The sequence below is a fragment of the Oncorhynchus gorbuscha genome, linkage group LG23 (assembly GCF_021184085.1).
Source record: "Oncorhynchus gorbuscha isolate QuinsamMale2020 ecotype Even-year linkage group LG23, OgorEven_v1.0, whole genome shotgun sequence".
Classification (NCBI taxonomy): Eukaryota; Metazoa; Chordata; class Actinopteri; order Salmoniformes; family Salmonidae; genus Oncorhynchus; species Oncorhynchus gorbuscha.
The window spans coordinates 12795205-12816009 of NC_060195.1; the positions used below are offsets into that span (position 1 = coordinate 12795205).

At 45.9% G+C, this 20805-nt stretch overlaps 1 protein-coding gene across 2 annotated transcripts; it reads right to left on the reverse strand.

Annotated features, from left to right (window-relative positions):
• Window positions 1-462: 462 nt before the first annotated feature.
• On the reverse strand, window positions 463-20790 carry LOC124010521 (zinc finger protein 711-like). Of its 2 annotated transcripts, XM_046323025.1 has the most exons (10): window positions 18961-20790; window positions 17273-17353; window positions 17007-17094; window positions 16311-16762; window positions 15569-16055; window positions 11659-11808; window positions 9738-9875; window positions 7708-7845; window positions 4712-4878; window positions 463-2135 (listed from the first exon to the last, which is right to left on the reverse strand). In XM_046323025.1, exons 3-10 carry the CDS (start codon window positions 17083-17085, stop codon window positions 993-995), a joined length of 2754 nt encoding a protein of 917 aa, XP_046178981.1. In that variant the 5' UTR covers window positions 17086-17094; window positions 17273-17353; window positions 18961-20790; the 3' UTR covers window positions 463-992. The 2 variants fall into 2 exon arrangements, with proteins under 2 accessions (XP_046178981.1, XP_046178980.1); XM_046323024.1 differs by having other exon boundaries at window positions 15569-16762.
• Window positions 20791-20805: the final 15 nt, after the last annotated feature.

Below are 20805 nucleotides of genomic sequence, written 5' to 3' on the forward strand. Positions count from 1 at the left end.
CAGAGAGAGAGAAACAGAAACAGAGAGAGAAACAGAAACAGAGAGAAACAGAAACAGAGAGAGAAAGAGAAACAGAGAGAGAAACAGAAACAGAGAGAGAAACAGAAACAGAGAGAGAGAAACAGAAACAGAGAGAGAAACAGAAACAGAGAGAGAAACAGAAACAGAGAGAAACAGAAACAGAGAGAAACAGAAACAGGGAGAGAAACAGAAACAGAGAGAGAAACACAGAGAGAGAGAAACAGAGAGAACAGAGAAACACAGAGAGAGAGAGAAACACAGAGATAGAGAGAAACACAGAGAGAGAGAAACAGAGAGAAACAGAGAGAGAGAGAGAGAGAGAGAGAGAAACGGAGAGAGAGAAACAGAGAGAAACAGAAACAGAGAGAAAACAGAAACAGAGAGAGAGAGAGCGAGGGAGGGAGATAAACACAGAGAGAGAGAGAAACACAGACAGAGAGAGAGAGAGCGAGGGAGGGAGAGAAACACAGAGAGAGCGAGGGAGAGAGAGAAACACAGACAGAGAGAGAGAGAGAGAGAGAGCGAGAGAAACAGAGAGCGAGGGAGAGAAACACAGAGAGGAGAGAGGCCTGAATGTTCTCAAATAACGTCTGTCTTTTCCCCACCTCAGAGTTTCAACATGTATAAAAAATAGACTTAATTTGAGACCCTGAATAAATGTTCATCATATGGTGAATCCTCTCTCTGCAGATAAATACATACATAAAGACTACATGTACCCTGGTTTTAATCTTCTCCCAACTTCCACAATATGCTTAGTTTGATTACACCTGGGGGAGAGGGAATGGGAGGGTGTCTGGTGAGACCTCTTCCTACTCTATACAACCAGTAGAAAAAGAGAAGCAGTCAGTCAGAATGTTATTGTCGCTAGCAGTCTAAATGTACCATTCCATCCTTATCAACTTCCTAACCGTGTTCCCCCTTTGTCGTGTGAATCAGGTCTACGTAGACCGAGTGTGTGCAGTCTGTTTCTATCCGGGTAACGTTGTGTCGTCACTGTATTCACAACGCTCCATCAACATATCTTTGTGATGTCTGGCTATGTGCTGGCTCTTCTCCGAGGGCCTTCGGAAGCCTTTACAACAGTAGTCACAGCAGTGGGGGTATTCCTTGGTGTGGATCGAGATCACGTGGCGTTTGAATCCTGAAGCGTCCGGGCTGTTGTACTCGCAGTACTGACACTGGTACACCTTCCTCCCACTGTGGGTCTTCATGTGTTTCTTCAGCTCCGTGGACTGGCGGAACCCTCGCCGGCAACGTTTACACTTAAAGGGGAGGTCCTTGGTGTGAACGGACAGGATGTGTCTGCTGAGGGTGAAAGGTTCAGAGGTCGTGAAGTTACAGTGCCTGCACTGGTGCACCTTGCTGCCCTTGTGCGTCTCTGAGTGTTTCTTCAGCTCAGAGGGCCGGTGGAAGCCCTTCTCACACACGTCACACTGGTGAGGGAAGTCTTTGGTGTGAACCGATATAATGTGTCGTTTTAGATCAGAGGAGTTGGTGCTCTTGTGTTCGCAGTGGGGACACTGGTGGGTCTTGTGGCCCTGCACCATCTCCGTGTGCCGCTGCAGCTCCCCTTCGTCAGCGTAGGCCTGGGGGCAGTGGCCACACTTAAAAGGCAGGTCGGCACCGTGCTTGCTCTTGATGTGAGTCTTTAGGTTGGACTGGTCTGCACAGCGAAAGTCACAGTGCGGGCAGCAGTACGGCTTCTCCCCCGTGTGGGTCCGCATGTGCTTCTTGAGCTCTGACGGGTGACGGAAGCCTTTAGTGCACTCCACGCACACGTGGGCGAAGTTCCTGCTGTGAACGGCCAATAGGTGGCGGTTGAGGAGCCCCTGCTCTGCAGTCTCATAGTCACAGTACTTACAGTGGTGCAGTTTGGACTCCTTGTCCCTCAGGATCAGCTTGTTAGACCCTAGCTGGCTGTCTTCGTGGTAACGCCGGGTGTATTCTGTGTAGGTCCTGTTGTATTCTGGGTACTCTGGGGTGGTCCTGTTGTATTCTGGGTACTCTGGGGTGGTCCTGTTGTAGTCCGGGTACTCTGGGGAAGAGGTTCGGTCTCTGTCACTGCGATGAACCAGTAGCTTGTGGGACTCCAGGTGGTTGTGGAAGTTGACCTTGAAAAACAAAACAGAATTAATTTATAGCTCGTTTAACAGACATGTCACAAGAGCAACACACTTAACAGGGAAAAGTAGGAAGGGAAACAATCACAACTACGTAATAATATAAAACAGGTTGTTTCGATCCTGGAGGCTGATTGGTTGATATATGGGAGTTGTGGGACAACAACTCCTGCAACATACCATGAAATATCCATCTCATTATTCCACTGTCCCGAGACCAGGCAGGAAATTCATAAACTTTATCTCCCGAGGGGAAAAAAGCATCTACACATAATTCTTTCAATGCTACCATTTGGTTTGCAACAGCTGGGGGTTGAATAAACCTACGTGTAAGCCTCTACGACCTGTGCAACAACGTATCGTTTTACAAATGCGATCTCTCCTGTGCCAATAGGCTAGCTAGCCCAAGAATGAACGTGAATCTAATTATTCACCATGGAAACAATAAACACTCAGAATTCCATTCATTCACCAGTGCAGTGTGGCCTATTGGATATTTATTAAAATAATTATTTATAAAACATATTTTCTCTCGTCATCATTTAATCTCTGCTAGCTAGCTACAGATGAAGTCGGAAGTTTACATACACTTAGGTTGGAGTCATTAAAACTCGTTTTTCAACCACTCCACAAATTTCTTGTTAGCAAACTATACTTTTTATACTTTTTCGCAAGTCGCTTAGGACATCTACTTTGTGCATGACACAAGTAATTTTTCCAACAATTGTTTACAGGCAGATTATTTCATTTATAATCCACTGTATCACAATTCCAGTGGGCCAGAAGTTTACACACACTGTGCCTTTAAACAGCATGGAAAATTCCAGAAAATGATGTCATGGCTTTAGAGGCTTCTGATTAGCTATTTGACATCATTTGAGTCAATTGGAGGTGCACCTGTGGATGTATTTCAAGGCCTACCTTCGAACTCAGTGCCTCTTTGCTTGACATCATGGGAAAATCAAAAGAAATCAGTCAAGACCTCAGAAAATAAATTGTAGACCTCCGCAAGTCTGGTTCATCTCGGGAGCAATTTCCAAACGCCTAAAGGTACCACGTTCATCTGTACAAACAATAGTACGCAAGTATAAACACAATGGGACCACGCAGCCGTCATACTGCTCAGGAAGGAGACGCAGTCGGTCTCCTAGAGATGAACATACTTTGGTGTGAAAAGTGCAAATCAATCCCAGAACAACAGCAAAGGACCTTGTGAAGATGCTGGAGGAAATAGTTACAAAAGTATCTATATCCACAGTAAAACAAGTCCTATAACCTGAAAGGCCACTCAGCAAGGAAGAAGCCACTGCTCCAAAACCACCATAAAAAAAGCCAGACTACGGTTTGCAACTGCACATGGGGACAAAGATCGTACTTTTTGGAGAAATGTCCTCTGGTCTGATGAAACAAAAATAGAACTGTTTGGCCATAATGACCATTGTTATGTTTGGAAGAAAAAGAGGGAGGCTTGCAAGCCGAAGAACACCATCCCAACAGTGAAGCATGGGGGTGGCAGCATCATGTTGTGGGGGTGCTTTGCTGCAGGAGGGACTGGTGCACTTCACCAAATAGATGGCATCATGAGGGGGAACATTATGTGGATATATTGAAGTAACATCAGACATCAGTCAGGAAGTTAAAGCTTGGTCGCAGATTGGTCTTCCAAATGGACAATGACCCCAAGCATACTTTCAAAGTTGTGGCAAAATGGCTTTAGGACAACAAAGTCAAGGTATTGGAGTGGCCATCACAAAGCCCTGACCTCAATCCCATAGAAAATTTGTGGGCAGAATTGAAAAAGCGTGTGCGAGCAAGGAGGCCTACAAACCTGACTCAGTTACACCAGCTCTGTCGGGAGGAATGGGCCACAATTCACCCAACTTATTGTAGGAAGCTTGTGGAATGCTACCCAAAACGTTTGACCCAAGTTAAACAATTTAAAGGCAATGCTACCAAATACTAATTGAGTGTATGTAAACTTCTGACCCACTGGGAATGTGATGAAAGTATACTACTATTTCACATTCTTATAATAAAGTGGTGATCCTAACTGACCTAAAACAAGAATTCTTACGAGGATTAAATGTCAGGAATTGTGAAAAACTGAGTTGAAATGTATTTGGCTAAGGTGTATGTAAACTTCCGACTTCAACTGTACATGCAAATGATTTGTTTAGCATAGCAAAGTCGAATGAATAGAATAATTAGAATGAACGACCAGCCTGCTTGGTAGCAACTTCAGAACGCAAAAACAAATGTACTCATAAAAAATAAAGTTTTATGATTATAAAATATAATTCATATTTTTTTTATAAATATGTTGGCAACTGTTTCAAAAAAGCAATAATGCCCTCGAACCTGGGAATTATACCCTGGAATTATAGTGGCTTCACCTTGGGCCTCAGAACAGACCTGGTCAGAAGTTGTCATATGATAATTCCCGGGTTCTCAGGCATTACTGCTTAAACAACATAAAAGAATAGAGAATGAAGGGGAGAAGGAAAGAGGAGTAATAACAGATAAGGTCCAATGACGTGAACATCAGAGATATGAGAGACGACAGAGACCTTCTTGTTGGTGGTGAAGTCACAGTCGGTACACTGGTACTTCTTAAGGTGGTGGTCAGGATGGTTCTTCATGTGGCACTTGAGGAAGCCTTGTGACCTGAACTTCTTACCGCAGATGTGACAGGGGTAGACGGTCAGGGGCATGCCGTCTGGACCGATGATCACAGCTGGGATGAGACAGGGAGATACTGTATATTACTGAGGACTAGATTTTTAAAAACTCACTACAAGATCACTACATGATAATGTAATGTCTGTCTGTACCGGTCTGGCACTGCCATGATAATGTAATCTCTGTCTGTACCGGCCTGGCACTGCCATGATAATGTAATATCTGTCTGTACCGGTCTGGTACTGCCATGATAATGTAATGTCTGTCTGTACCGGTCTGGCACTGCCACGATAATGTCTGTCTGTACCGGTCTGGCACTGCCATGATAATGTAATCTCTGTCTGTACCGGCCTGGCACTGCCATGATAATGTAATATCTGTCTGTACCGGTCTGGTACTGCCATGATAATGTAATCTCTGTCTGTACCGGCCTGGCACTGCCATGATAATGTAATATCTGTCTGTACCGGCCTGGCACTGCCATGATAATGTAATATCTGTCTGTACCGGTCTGGTACTGCCATGATAATGTAATGTCTGTCTGTACCGGTCTGGCACTGCCACGATAATGTCTGTCTGTACCGGTCTGGCACTGCCATGATAATGTAATGTCTGTCTGTACCGGTCTGGCACTGCAATGATAATGCAATGTATGTCTGTACCAGTCTGGCACTGCCATGATAATGTAATGTCTGTCTGTACCGGTCTGGCACTGCCATCATAATGTAATGTCTGTCTGTACCGGTCTGGCACTGCCACGATAATGTCTGTCTGTACCGGTCTGGCACTGCCACGATAATGTAATGTCTGTCTGTACCGGTCTGGCACTGCCACGATAATGTAATGTCTGTCTGTACCGGTCTGGCACTGCCATGATAATGTAATGTCTGTCTGTACCAGTCTGGTACTGCCATGATAATGTAATGTCTGTCTGTACCGGTCTGGCACTGCCATCATAATGTAATGTCTGTCTATACCGGTCTGGCACTGCCATGATAATGTAATGTCTGTCTGTACCGGTCTGGCACTGCCATGATAATGTAATGTCTGTCTGTCTGTACCGGTCTGGTACTGCCATGATAATGTAATGTCTGTCTGTACCGGTCTGGCACTGCCATGATAATGTTATGTCTGTCTGTCTGTACCAGTCTGGTACTGCCATGATAATGTAATGTCTGTCTGTACCGGTCTGGCACTGCCATCATAATGTAATGTCTGTCTATACCGGTCTGGCACTGCCATGATAATGTAATGTCTGTCTGTACCGGTCTGGCACTGCCATGATAATGTAATGTCTGTCTGTACCGGTCTGGCACTGCCATCATAATGTAATGTCTGTCTGTACCGGTCTGGCACTGCCACGATAATGTCTGTCTGTACCGGTCTGGCACTGCCACAATAATGTCTGTCTGTACCGGTCTGGCACTGCCATGATAATGTAATGTCTGTCTGTACCGGTCTGGCACTGCAATGATAATGCAATGTCTGTCTGTACCAGTCTGGCACTGCCATGATAATGTAATGTCTGTCTGTACCGGTCTAGCACTGCCATCATAATGTAATGTCTGTCTGTACCGGTCTGGCACTGCCACGATAATGTCTGTCTGTACCGGTCTGGCACTGCCACGATAATGAAATGTCTGTCTGTACCGGTCTGGCACTGCCACGATAATGTAATGTCTGTCTGTACCAGTCTGGCACTGCAATGACAATGCAATGTCTGTCTGTACCAGTCTGGCACTGCCATGATAATGTAATGTCTGTCTGTACCGGTCTGGCACTGCCACGATAATGTAATGTCTGTCTGTACCGGTCTGGCACTGCCACGATAATGTAATGTCTGTCTGTACCGGTCTGGTACTGCCATGATAATGTAATGTCTGTCTGTACCGGTCTGGCACTGCCATGATAATGTAATGTCTGTCTGTACCGGTCTGGCACTGCCATGATAATGTAATGTCTGTCTGTACCGGTCTGGCACTGCCACGATAATGTAATGTCTGTCTGTACCAGTCTGGCACTGCAATGACAATGCAATGTCTGTCTGTACCAGTCTGGTACTGCCATGATAATGTAATGTCTGTCTGTACCGGTCTGGCACTGCCATCATAATGTAATGTCTGTCTGTACCGGTCTGGCACTGCCACGATAATGTCTGTCTGTACCGGTCTGGCACTGCCATGATAATGTAATGTCTGTCTGTACCGGTCTGGCACTGCAATGATAATGCAATGTCTGTCTGTACCAGTCTGGCACTGCCATGATAATGTAATGTCTGTCTGTACCGGTCTAGCACTGCCATCATAATGTAATGTCTGTCTGTACCGGTCTGGCACTGCCACGATAATGTCTGTCTGTACCGGTCTGGCACTGCCACGATAATGTAATGTCTGTCTGTACCGGTCTGGCACTGCCACGATAATGTAATGTCTGTCTGTACCGGTCTGGCACTGCCATGATAATGTAATGTCTGTCTGTACCGGTCTGGCACTGCCATGATAATGTAATGTCTGTCTGTACCAGTCTGGCACTGCCATGATAATGTAATGTCTGTCTGTCTGTGCCGGTCTGGCACTGCCACGATAATGTAATGTCTGTCTGTACCGGTCTGGCACTGCCATGATAATGTAATGTCTGTCTGTACCGGTCTGGCACTGCCATGATAATGTAATGTCTGTCTGTACCGGTCTGGCACTGCCACGATAATGTAATGTCTGTCTGTACCGGTCTGGCACTGCCACGATAATGTAATGTCTGTCTGTACCGGTCTGGCACTGCCACGATAATGCAATGTCTGTCTGTACCGGTCTGGCACTGCCATGATAATGTAATGTCTGTCTGTACCGGTCTGGCACTGCCATGATAATGTAATGTCTGTCTGTACCGGTCTGGCACTGCCGTGTCTCTCCCTTCCTCTTCTTCTTCCTGATCTTCTGTTTGAGGGCTCTGTTGGTACCCTGACCGTCTCTGATCTGAATGTAGGGCCTGGTCCCTCCATTCTTCACTGTGTCCACACTGTTATCTATATATAAACAGCAGGGGGGAGAAACCTACTTCAGAAAGTATTCAGGCACTTTGATCCCCCCCCCCTCCCCAAATCTACACACAATACCCCATAATGACAAAGCAACATTTTTTTTTTTAGAAAATGTATAAAAAATATCTCATTTACATAAGTATTCAGACCATTTACTCAGTACATTGTTGAAGCAACTTTGGCAGTGATTACAGTCTTCTTGGGTATGATGCTACAAGCTTGGCACACCTGTATTTGGGGAGTTTCTCCCATTCTTCTCTGCAGATCCTCTCAAGCTCTGTCAGGTTGGATGGGGGGCGTTGCTGCACAGCTATTTTCAGGTATCTCCAGAGATGTTCGATGGGGTTCAAGTCTGGGCTCTGGTTGGGCCACTCAAGGACATAGAGACTTGCCCTGAAGCCACTCCTGCGTTTGGCTGTGTGCTTTAGGGTCGTTGTCCAGTTGTATGGTGAACTTCCCTCCAGTGTGAGGTGCTGAATACTCTGGAGCAGATTTCATAAAGGATCTCTCTGTACTTTGCTCTGTTCATTTTTCCCTCGATCCTGACTAGTCTCCCATGATGCTGCCACCACCATGCTTCACCACAGGGATGGTCCCAGGTTTCCTCCAGAAGTGATGCTTGGCATTCAGGCCAAAGAGTTCAATCTTGGTATCATCAGACCAGTGGGCTGTCATGTGTCTTTTACTGAGGAGTGGCTTCCGTCTGGCCACTCTACCATAAAGGCCCAATTGGTGGTGTGCTGCAGAGATGATTGTCATTTTGGAAGGTTCTCCCATCTCTACAGAGGAACAATCAGGTTCTTGGTCACCTCTCTGACCAAGGCCCTTCACCCCCGATTGCTTAGTTTGGCCAGGTGGCCGGCTCTAGGAAGAGTCTTGGTGGTTTCAAATTTCTTCCATTTAAAAATCATGGAAGCCACTATGTACTGTGTTCTTGGGGACCTTCAATGCTGCAGGAATGTTTTGATACCCTTCCCCAGATCTGTGCCCCAATACAATCCTGTCTCTGAGCTCTATGGACGATTGATTCAACCTCATGGCTTGGTTTTTGCTCTGACATACACTATCAACTGTGGGACCTTATATAGACAGGTGTGTGCCTTTCCAAATCATCTCTGGCATTGTGTTGTGTGACAACAAAACTGTACATTTTAGAGTGGCTTTTTATTGTTCCCAGCACATGGTGCACCTGTGTAATGATCATGTTGTTTAATCAGCTTCTTGATTTGCCACACCTGTCAGGTGGATGGATTATCTTGGCAAAGGAGAAACGTTCACTGACAGGGATGTAAACAAATTTGTGCACAACATTTGAGAGAAACTTTGTGTGTGTGGAAAATGTCTGGAAACTTTTATTTCAGCTCATGAAACACGGGACCAATACTTTACATGTTGTGTTTATATTTTTGTTCAGTGTAGAACAGTGTGGACTGCAAACATACTTAGCAAAGATGGATATGTCTGCATCTTGTTACTGTCAGATGTTTAACTAACTACAAATGGACTGCCATTGGAATTGGAGTTGATTTCAAGGCAATACATAAAAGACCGTAAATACACAACTTGAAGCAACCACATATTTAGTCATAGAGCACGTTGTGATTGGCCAGAGAGAGGCCAAGCCTTAACACACCCACAATTTGTTTATTCATCAAAACCTAGTCCTTCACGCCACCGCCAGCACTAAGATGATCATTTGGGGTTGAAAATAGCAAAAATATTTCCGACACGCCCCCGAACAGATAGTCAACGCTTGGATTTCCCATTTCAATAGGTTTGTTTTAATAGAGCCCATAGTTGTGTGTCTTATATCCAGCTGTTATTACTGAATATAAAATCAGTTGATCACAAGACAGTAGTGAATCCTTATTCCTTACCATAGGCAGCAGCCCAGGAGACCGGGACAAACATCTTGCTGTTTGGAGAGTCATCTAGCTGGTTCTCCTGGACTACTGAAGTCTCCTCCTCTCCAACAATCACCTCCATGTACACCTGCTCTGCCATGTCTGACACATCTGTAAACACACAGAGACAGATTCAGGAACAACGCTCCTCCTCATCTACACCTGCTCAGCCATGTCAGCCCGGTCTGGAAAACAGAGACACATGAGATCGTCAGTTACAGGACATGTACAAACACTGTCTTCATTTTCCTTCCCGATGCCCTGTTCAAATCCTTTTGAAGTGCACCTGTGAAAGCTATTTGTTGGAACCTTGTTGTTGTTGACCCATCAGGTCACGTTTCATCACATGACTGGACAGGTGAAATGAGGGGGTCCACTAAAAACATTCACAGCTGCAGTCATGTGAGAGGAGTTATTTCTTTAAAGAAGAGTGTTTACTCACTGATATCTGACTGGGCGTGCTCTGACTGGGATTGGTCTTTCACAACCATGTCTGTCTCCTCCCCCGGCCTTGTCTGTCTCCTCCCCCAGAACCCCCCGGCCACGTCTGTCTCCTCCCCCAGAACCCCCCGGCCACGTGTGTCTCCTCCCCAGAACCCCCCCGGCCACGTGTGTCTCCTCCCCCAGAACCCCCCGGCCACGTCTGTCTCCTCCCCCAGACCCCCCGGCCATGACTGTCTCCCCATGACCATGTCTCTCTCCTGGAAGTAAACGTATGAGTCACGTGACATGGTGTGTTCGGTCCTCTCACTGTGACTCAGGAAAGCGGTTTATTAGACTGCAGATGAAAAGTGAAATAACCTTTGCAGGGTGGTGAAAGAGCACGGTGATCTTGTTGTTCCTTTCCAATAAATATCGATGGTCTAATTCTGGTGACATGATGCTCGACTGCCATTTGACAAATGCAAATATTCAGGCTTTTATCCATAATAATCTCAACATGTAGACTAGTCTATCCTCACCGTATACATGAGCTGTTGTGCCAAGACCAGTGTAGGCACATCTGACAGTTAACGTAACAGTTTGTGACAAAACTGTAGAGTTACAAATGGAAACACATCGACCTTGAGATTTTTATTCATCACATGAATACTTAAGCGGAATAGTACATTGTGTGCACTACGTCATCACACACTGATGTATATCAAATCAGCAACAAGTCCGTTGCTGGTAGCAAAATGAACATATTTTGGAATATTCACATGAAAATCTGGTTGCCAATTGGATGGAAACCTAGCTAGTAAAACACAGTTTACATCATCTCTCTACTCCTCTGAGGAAGCCTTACCACCTAAAGTATCATATCCATGTATGTAGCTGATACTACAAGTTAGAAGATAATAGTTTGATGCCATTCACAGTATGCAAATGCTGCTTCGCGTTTCAATTGACATGAGCCTCTTGAAATGTTGGACTCTTTGATGAAAGAATGGTGCTTTCAAGACAACTGGGAACTCTGAAATAACAGAGGTCAAATCATAGCGTCTTGATCTTCAGGTCGGAAATTCGTAGCTCAAGAAAGATGCCAGAGGTTCTGAGTAGGGATTCCAAGGTGGACGACCGTTCAAAACCATTTTTCCAGAGTTAAAAAAAAAATGCATTCCCAGTTGTCTTGAACGCACTGTAGTCTTGAGATTTCAGAGTTCCCAGTCGTTTTGAACGCACTGTAGTCTGAGATTTCAGAGTTCCCAGTCGTTTTGAACACACTGTAGTCTGAGATTTCAGAGTTCCCAGTTGTTTTGAACGCACTGTAGTCTGAGATTTCAGAGTTCCCAGTCGTTTTGAACGCACTGTAGTCTGAGATTTCAGAGTTCCCAGTCGTTTTGAACGCACTGTAGTCTGAGATTTCAGAGTTCCCAGTCGTTTTGAACGTGACAGTACCAGTACCACTCACCTATCTCCACATCGTCATCGGCCTCTGCTTTGAAAATGTAGACCTTGATGACCTCTGACCCCTCCTTGTTGGAGCCATCGTTCTGCATCATCTCAGTAGTGATCTCTAGAGGAGTGTCTCCTATGTCCAGTTTCTCACCAACGTCATCCACTGGATGGACACAAATAACACATTGCAGTTAGCTTTTACCGCACAGCAGGGTAGGACAACAACAAGGACTTGGGAGGCAACAATGTCCAGAAGAGCTCATGAAATGCTCTCTAAACAATCCTTCAGATGTATTCTAGCCTATTGCTTCTACACCTGCATTGCTTGCTGTTTGGGGTTTTAGGCTGGGTTTCTGTACAGCACTTTGAGATATCAGCTGATGTACGAAGGGCTATATAAATACATTTGATTTGATATTAATTTGCAGTAGTTGTAAACAATGATTAAAAATACACAACAACCCCACACTGTAGAGCACTAATCATAGCAAATCATTCAATGAAATCAAGCCTTTTTATACAACGAACAAAAATAAAAACGCAATATGCAACAATTTCAAAAATACATACTGTACAAATACTGTAACTCAGAAATCAGTCAATTTAAATAAATTCATTAGGCCCTAATCTATGGATTTCACATGGCTGGGAATACAGATATGCATCTGCTGGTCACAGACAACTTATCAAAAAAAGGTAAGAGGCGTGGATCAGAAAACCAGTCATTATCTAGTGTGACCATTTGCTTCATGCAGCGCGACATCTCCTTCACATAGAAGTGATCAGGCTGTTGATTGGAGCCTGTGGAATGTTGTCCCATTGGCTGGGGGAAGTTGTTCCAATGGCTGGGGGAAGTTGTTCCATTGGCTGGGGGAAGTTGTCCCATTGGCTGGGGGAAGTTGCTGGATATTGGCGGGAACTGGAACACACCGATCCAGAGAATCCCAAACACGTTGTTATATGTTGTATAACTAGGCAAGTCATTTAAAAACCAATTCTTATTTACAATGATGGCCGACACTGGCCAAACCCAGACCAATTGTGCGCCGCCCTATGGGGCTTCAAACACAGCCGGTTGTGATACAGCCTGGATTCAAACCAGGGCATCTGTAGTGATGTCTCTAGCACTGAGATGCAGTGCCTTAGAACACTGCGCCACTCTGGAGCCCAATGGGTGACATGTCTGGTGAGTATGAAGCTCATGGAAGAACTGGGACATTATTTATTTTATTTTTTATTTATTCGTTATTTTACCAGGTAAGTTGACTGAGAACACGTTCTCATTTACAGCAACAACCTGGGGAATAGTTACAGGGGAGAGGAGGGGGATGAATGAGCCAATTGTAAAACTGGGGATTATTAGGTGACTATGATGGTTTGAGGGCCAGATTGGGAATTTAGCCAGGACACCGGGGTTAACACCTTTAAATAAAGGTGAAATAAATAAATAAACACCACTACTCTTACGATAAGTGCCATGGGATCTTTAATGACCTCAGAGAGCCAGGACACCCGTTTAACATCCCACCCGAAAGACAGCACCCTACACAGGGCAGTGTCCTGGAATATTGGGATATTGTTTTAGACCAGAGGAAAGAGTGCCTCCTACTGGCCCTGCAATACCACTTCCAGCAGCATCTGGTCTCCCATCCAGGAACTGACCAGGACCAACCCTGCTTAGCTTTAGAAGCAAGTCAGCAATGGTATGCAGCGTGGTATGCTGCTGGCTTATTATCAGGGTGGCATGCTGCTGGTTTATTATCAGGGTGGCATGCTGCTGGCTTATTATCAGGGTGGCATGCTGCTGGTTTATTATCAGGGTGGCATGCTGCTGGTTTATTATCAGGGTGGCATGCTGCTGGCTTATTATCAGGGTGGCATGCTGCTGGTTTATTATCAGGGTGGCATGCTGCTGGTTTATTATCAGGGTGGCATGCTGCTGGTTTATTATCAGGGTGGCATGCTGCTGGCTTATTATCAGGGTGGCATGCTGCTGGTTTATTATCAGGGTGGCATGCTGCTGGTTTATTATCAGGGTGGCATGCTGCTGGTTTATTATCAGGGTGGCATGCTGCTGGTTTATTATCAGGTTTATTATCAGTGGCATGCTGCTGGCTTATTATCAGGGTGGCATGCTGCTGGTTTATTATCAGGGTGGCATGCTGCTGGTTTATTATCAGGGTGGCATGCTGCTGGCTTATTATCAGGGTGGCATGCTGCTGGTTTATTATCAGGGTGGCATGCTGCTGGTTTATTATCAGGGTGGCATGCTGCTGGTTTATTATCAGGGTGGCATGCTGCTGGCTTATTATCAGGGTGGCATGCTGCTGGTTTATTATCAGGGGTTTATTATCAGGGTGGCATGCTGCTGGCTTGGGGTGGCATGCTGCTGGTTTATTATCAGGGTTTATTATCAGGCATGCTGCTGGCTTATTATCAGGGTGGCATGCTGCTGGCTTATTATCAGGGTGGCATGCTGCTGGCTTATTATCAGGGTGGCATGCTGCTGGCTTATTATCAGGGTGGCATGCTGCTGGCTTATTATCAGGGTGGCATGCTGCTGGCTTATTATCAGGGTGGCATGCTGCTGGCTTATTATCAGGGTGGCATGCTGCTGGCTTATTATCAGGGTGGCATGCTGCTGGCTTATTATCAGGGTGGCATGCTGCTGGTTTATTATCAGGGTGGCATGCTGCTGGCTTATTATCAGGGTGGCATGCTGCTGGTTTATTATCAGGGTGGCATGCTGCTGGTTTATTATCAGGGTGGCATGCTGCTGGCTTATTATCAGGGTGGCATGCTGCTGGTTTATTATCAGGGTGGCATGCTGCTGGTTTATTATCAGGGTGGCATGCTGCTGGTTTATTATCAGGGTGGCATGCTGCTGGCTTATTATCAGGGTGGCATGCTGCTGGTTTATTATCAGGGTGGCATGCTGCTGGCTTATTATCAGGGTGGCATGCTGCTGGCTTATTATCAGGGTGGCATGCTGCTGGTTTATTATCAGGGTGGCATGCTGCTGGTTTATTATCAGGGTGGCATGCTGCTGGCTTATTATCAGGGTGGCATGCTGCTGGTTTATTATCAGGGTGGCATGCTGCTGGTTTATTATCAGGGTGGCATGCTGCTGGTTTATTATCAGGGTGGCATGCTGCTGGCTTATTATCAGCATGCCAAAATTAAGTACAGATCCTTGTGACATGGGACCACGCATTATCATGCTGAAACATGAGGTGATTGCGGGTGGATGACTGGTGCGACAACGGGCGTCAGGAGCTTGTCGTAGTATATTTTATCGATGCATTCAAATTGCCATCGATAAAATGCAATTGTGTTCGTTGTCTGTAGCTTATGCCTGCCCATACGATAACCACCATGAGGCACTCCGTAAACAACAGCAAACTGCTCGTCTACACGACACCATAAACATGATCTGCGGTTGTGAGGCCGGTTGGACATACTGCCAAATTCTCTAAAATGACATTAGAGGTGGCTTATGGTAGAGAAATTAACAGTAATTTCCCTGGCAACAGCTCTGGTGGACATTCCTGCGGTCAGCAATCCAATTGCCCATTCCCTCAAACCTTGAGACAAAATTGCACATTTTAGAGTGGCCTTTTATTGTCCCCAGCGCAAGGTGCACCGGTCTAATGATCATGTTGTTTAACCAGCTTCTTGATATGCCACACCTGTCAGGTATGCCACACCCGTCTCAAGGATTATGTTTGCAAAGCAGAAATACTCACTAACAGGGACGTAAACACATGTGTGCACAACACTTGAGAGAAATAAGCTTTTTGTGCTTATGGAACATTTCTGGGATCTTTAATTTCAGCTCTTGAAACATGGGACCAACACTTTACATGTTGCTTTTACATTTTTGTTCAGTGTAGGTTGTAGGGCTAGCTGGTTAGTTGACTCACAGGAGATCATGAGGTAGTCCTCCGAAGTGCTCTTCACATCCTCCTCATCCTCGTCAGTCTGCAGAGAGACAGCCTCCACCTCCAGCTCCTCATGGGCCTGGATCACTGGGTCCTCCTGCCCCACCTCCTCCCCAACCAGCACCTCCTGGTCCAAGCCCTCCACCCCATCCTCCTCCTGGTGCTCCACAAAGAGCTGGTCTGGCATGTGGTGGTGATGGTGGACTGAGCCCTGAATGAGGTCTGAGGTTAGAACATGGTGAAGGTGGTGGTGGTGAGAGTCCATAGCCACTTCGGCACCCAGCAAGTGCTCGTGGCCGATGTCAGGGCCTTCAATCACCTCCGTCTCTAGGTCTTCTTCGAGACCCTCAACCATCTGTGTCTCTAGGTCTTCTTCGAGACCCTCGACCATCTGTGTCTCCAGCTCCACCACCTCCGTCTCCAGGCCCTCCGTCTCCGTCTCAAGGCCCTCCACCTCCGTCTCCAGGCCCTCCGTCTCCGTCTCAAGGCCCTCCACCTCCGTCTCCAGGCCCTCCGTCTCCAGGCCCTCCGTCTCCAGGCCCTCCGTCTCCAGGCCCTCCGTCTCCAGGCCCTCCGTCTCAAGGCCCTCCGTCCCAAGGCCCTCCGTCCCAAGGCCCTCCGTCTCAAGGACCTCCGTCTCAAGGACCTCCGTCTCAAGGACCTCCGTCTCCGTCTCAAGGACCTCCACCTCAAGGCCCTCCGTCTCCGTCTCAAGGCCCTCCACCTCCGTCTCCAGGCCCTCCGTCTCAAGGCCCTCCGTCTCCGTCTCAGGGCCCTCCACCTCCGTCTCAGGGCCCTCCACCTCCGTCTCAGGGCCCTCCACCTCCGTCTCAGGGCCCTCCACCTCCGTCTCAGGGCCCTCCACCTCCGTCTCAGGGCCCTCCACCTCCGTCTCAGGGCCCTCCACCTCCGTCTCAAGGCCCTCCACCTCCGTCTCAAGGCCCTCCACCTCCGTCTCAAGGCCCTCCACCTCCGTCTCAAGGCCCCCCACCTCCGTCTCAAGGCCCCCCACCTCCGTCTCAAGGCCCTCCACCTCCGTCTCAAGGCCCTCCACCTCCAGGCTGTGCTCCAGCAGAATGCCTTCGTCCGTCATCACGTCAGACAGGAGCATGCCCTCTGGCATGGACACCACAATGTGATCCCCTTCGATGTGGGCCAGGCCCCTCATTCCTGCCACTGTACAGGGAAACAGTAAGAGGGGGAAGATTATTACAGGAAAGTTTCCACTGCAGCCCTGGTTTGGACTGAGGATTTCCAGGCTTTCCTCGTAGTGGAAAAACACCCAAAAAAGGACTAAGATACAGCTACACAAGACATTGTTGTAGTGTGGTCAGCATCTAACTTTGCATGAGGCATTGGGCTCTCAAGTGAAGACTAATGAACACAACATATACAATATCAAAAGGCCATATTGACCTACCAAAGTCTTGCATGATCATGGTGTGAGGCATCTTTAACTCCTGTGTGTGTAGCTCCAGGATCCCTCCGCCGTGGTCCATCTCTTTGATCTGAAAACAGTGTAAAAATAAAATGATTCATGTTAGGCCTACACATCATTTCAGAGGTTCTATATTCGTTACACAAAGCATCTCAGAGTGCTAAACCAGGATCAGTTTGGCCTTTAGATCGCAATGAATAATATTACATGGACAGATCCTAGATCAGATTGGTGACAGTGTGTATTACCTTCACATTTGATGCCCAATGCGCTCTAAAATAAGAACAGTGTGTTGCTGGTGTTTCTTCCTTCCATCGGGGGAGAGAACCCTGCAAAGGAAGGGACAACATAAGCTGTGAGATAGATGCCACTGAAAACATTGATCTTTCTTTCATCCATGTACCATGAGAGGAAATGTGGGAGACTGATGACATCACCTACCCGGTAGATCAAATCAAATGTTATTTGTCACATGCGCCGAATACAACAAGTGTAGGTAGACCTTATAGTGAAATGCTTACTTACAAGCCCTTAATTAACCAACAATGCAGTTAAGAAAAATAAGTGTTAAGTAAAAAATAAATATATATCAGTAAAAATAAATAAAAGTAACATGTAGCAGTACAATAACAGTAGGGAGGCTATATACACCGGTTAGTCCAGGTAATATGTACACATGTGTAGAGCTAAGGTGACTATGCATAGATAATAGAGGCAATGCAAATAGTCTGGGTAGCCATTTGATTAGTTTATGGCTTGGGGGTTTAAGAGCCGTTTAAGAAGCCTTTTGGACCTAGACTTGGTGCTCCAGTATCGCTTGCGGTGCGGCTGAAGAGAGAACAGTCTTTGACAAGATATTATCCGTGTAAGCTATTTTATGATGATAACGATGTTGAAACTGCAGTATTCTAGCTGCTAGCTGCTGCTGTCTGTCTTGCCATAATTAATGGCTGGAAAAAATATGACCACATACTCAACTGGTGCTGCAGTGGAAAGCGTTTATTAGTTAACACTTGTTGATGCCATTTCAGTCAGTCCCAGCTTATGAATATGAATGAATTATGAGATATTGAGCCATATATTTATATTATGAGACCGTTCCAGCTTTAAAATGTCGAAAAGGACCTAGAACGGATATGTTGTTTTTCCTTGCTTCTGTTATGATTAGCGCTGTCCCACACACGCCCACCGTTCATTGCCCAATTTAATGGTTACCTCGATTATGCATCTGAAGCAGGGCAAACTAGCGAGCAAACTCGCTATTTAAAAGAAATCAAGATAACCAACTAGCTAGTGTTACCACATCCACCTGATTGCCAAATGTCCGTGGTAAAACTTGCAAACATGTTAGTCAATCCACATGAATTGGGTGGGATATATGTAACGGGCTGGTCAGCTAGTTAATAACTAGATAAGCAAGCTTGTTTGGCGCTGTGCAGACGTTTTGCTGCGGATGCCCGACATCTGGGGGGAAATTTCACAAACGCAACGTTGTGCAATACTGCAAAGAAATGAGATGTATATAGAACAATCATATATCGTTGAACTGTGTGCTTAATGGCTGTTCTTTACGGTATATTCTTGAAACGTTGCGCCCACAACGTTAGCCAATTTCGATTCCGCCATTTTGGTTAGATAGCTTTGTTAGTTAGCGTGTTTTAAAACTCCAGAAACCTCCACAAAATGATTGGTGCTAAATTAACAACTTGACACGCAATCGATACCACAATGTAAACACAAGCGACGTGTGCATTCACAACATTTTGTCGATGCATTTTGAATTGCGAAGGGACATTAACAGCTAGCCTAGCATTTTAGCTATCGCATGCGGCATAATCAACCATGTTGTTTTCCGAGGGGCTGAAGGCCCACAACAGCCGAATGGGCCCTAGTCTCATATACGATATGCAATTTCAATAGTCTCGAATGCTTTTACCTGATTATGGACTCCTTCAAATATATCGTCGTTATTTCTTCTTTCTCGGTTTTGTCTGTTATTGTTTGGGTATATTTTTTTCGACACTAAGCTAAATGCGGCCTGTACATTTGGATCCCCGGGCACTCTTTCCGAGGCCTGGGCCAATCACGTTGCTCGCTTGCAACCAAGGGAGGGCAGACTATGCGTGGCCTCGTTTAGCGCTGATCCCTGTCTATTTGCGTCACGCAAGGGAGAGCTTCGAGTCCAAATCGATGTTGTCAAGTTGATAGACAACGTACTATTTACCTATTGATCAGGATTGTTACAGCAGTTGATTAAATAAAAATACACTTGTGTGATTATCAAGGTTCAACATTGGACAGAGGACAGCAGTGCATTGAAGTTACCATCAATCATGTGCATGCATACACACTCAGTTCCTAATAAAACGTTCTCCCCTACTACAATGACACTACACGTTTTGGAAGACATTGACTGGTTCAATAAAACATAACAGCAGGGTTATTCTTAGATTGAGTTTCAAAAACATAACAGATTACTTTTATTTACCAGAATGTTCCAGCCTAAAGCACATCAATATCTATTGCATGCAGAGGAAGAGCATCTACACAAGCAGCAGAGTAAATAGTTCCGAGTAGGTTTTATTCTTCATTTTCATTCCAGTTCCTGATTTTCAGAGGCACTCCGCATGAGGGTGCATAGCTGGTTGTCTCTTAGAAAGAGCATAAAGGCCTTTACTTCGTGCGTCAACAGTTTGTTTTATTAGTACAGCGGTTTTAAAACCCAACACTCAGATTCACCAACCGATATGCAGTAAAAACAACCGTGGTAAATCAATGTATACAGTACAGTATCTCATCTACAAGTAGTAGTTTGTTGGAGTTGTAGAAACAATGCTGCAGTAACAGATATGCACAACAAACTTATCTCAACAATAACTTTTCGTAACTTTTTTTTTTTAATGTTCTTAAGGGGGGTCTTGATGGAAGGGCAGTGTGGTCCAGAGCTGTTGCATTAGTCGGCAAACCACAATTATACAGGAATCACAACCAATCCCACAAACATTTAAAAAAAACTTCCCACACGCATCAACATGAGGGGTGTTCCTTGGAAGAACAGACTTATTATTTATAACAAACTAATTTCTTTGTCCTCCAGGAAAAGAAAACTAAACAAAAACATCATGCAACACCCAAGTAACAGATGTGATCACCTTAAATATCAGAGTTCAACTTCACACACACACACACACACACACACACACACACACACACAATAGAACAGTCCATCCAAAGTCTTCAATCATTTGTAAATCTACAGAACATAAACAAATTAACAACCCTGTGTCTTCTCTCAACTATTATAAAATATAGACTGGAATTGGAAATGTTATAAAACAACATCTTCTGTACTCTGGAAGCTCTGTCTAGGTCCTGTCTCCAGTCTATCTGTGGGGTGAGAAGGTGCTCCATGCCAGGGAAGCTCTGTCCAGGTCCTGTCTCCAGTGTATCTGTGGGGTGAGAAGGTGCTCCATGCCAGGGAAGCTCTGTCTAGGTCCTGTCTCCAGTGTATCCGTGGGGTGAGAAGGTGCTCCATGCCAGGGAAGCTCTGTCTAGGTCCTGTCTCCAGTGTATCTGTGGGGTGAGAAGGTGCTCCATGCCAGGGAAGCTCTGTCCAGGTCCTGTCTCCAGTCTATCTGTGGGGTGAGAAGGTGCTCCATGCCAGGGAAGCTCTGTCTAGGTCCTGTCTCCAGTGTATCTGTGGGGTGAGAAGGTGCTCCATGCCAGGGAAGCTCTGTCCAGGTCCTGTCTCCAGTGTATCTGTGGGGTGAGAGGTCCTGGT

Excerpts from the sequence above, each read along its gene's own strand:
- LOC124010521 (XM_046323024.1), bottom strand. The coding sequence starts at position 17,085 with ATGGACCACGGCGGAGGGATCCTGGAGCTACACACACAGGAGTTAAAG. Across the intron at positions 11,809-15,568 it reads GGACTACCTCATGATCTCCT|TGGATGACGTTGGTGAGAAA; the intron begins GTGAGTCAACTA and ends GTGTCCATCCAG. Across the intron at positions 4,879-7,707 it reads GACACGGCAGTGCCAGACCG|CTGTGATCATCGGTCCAGAC; the intron begins GTACAGACAGAC and ends GTCTCATCCCAG.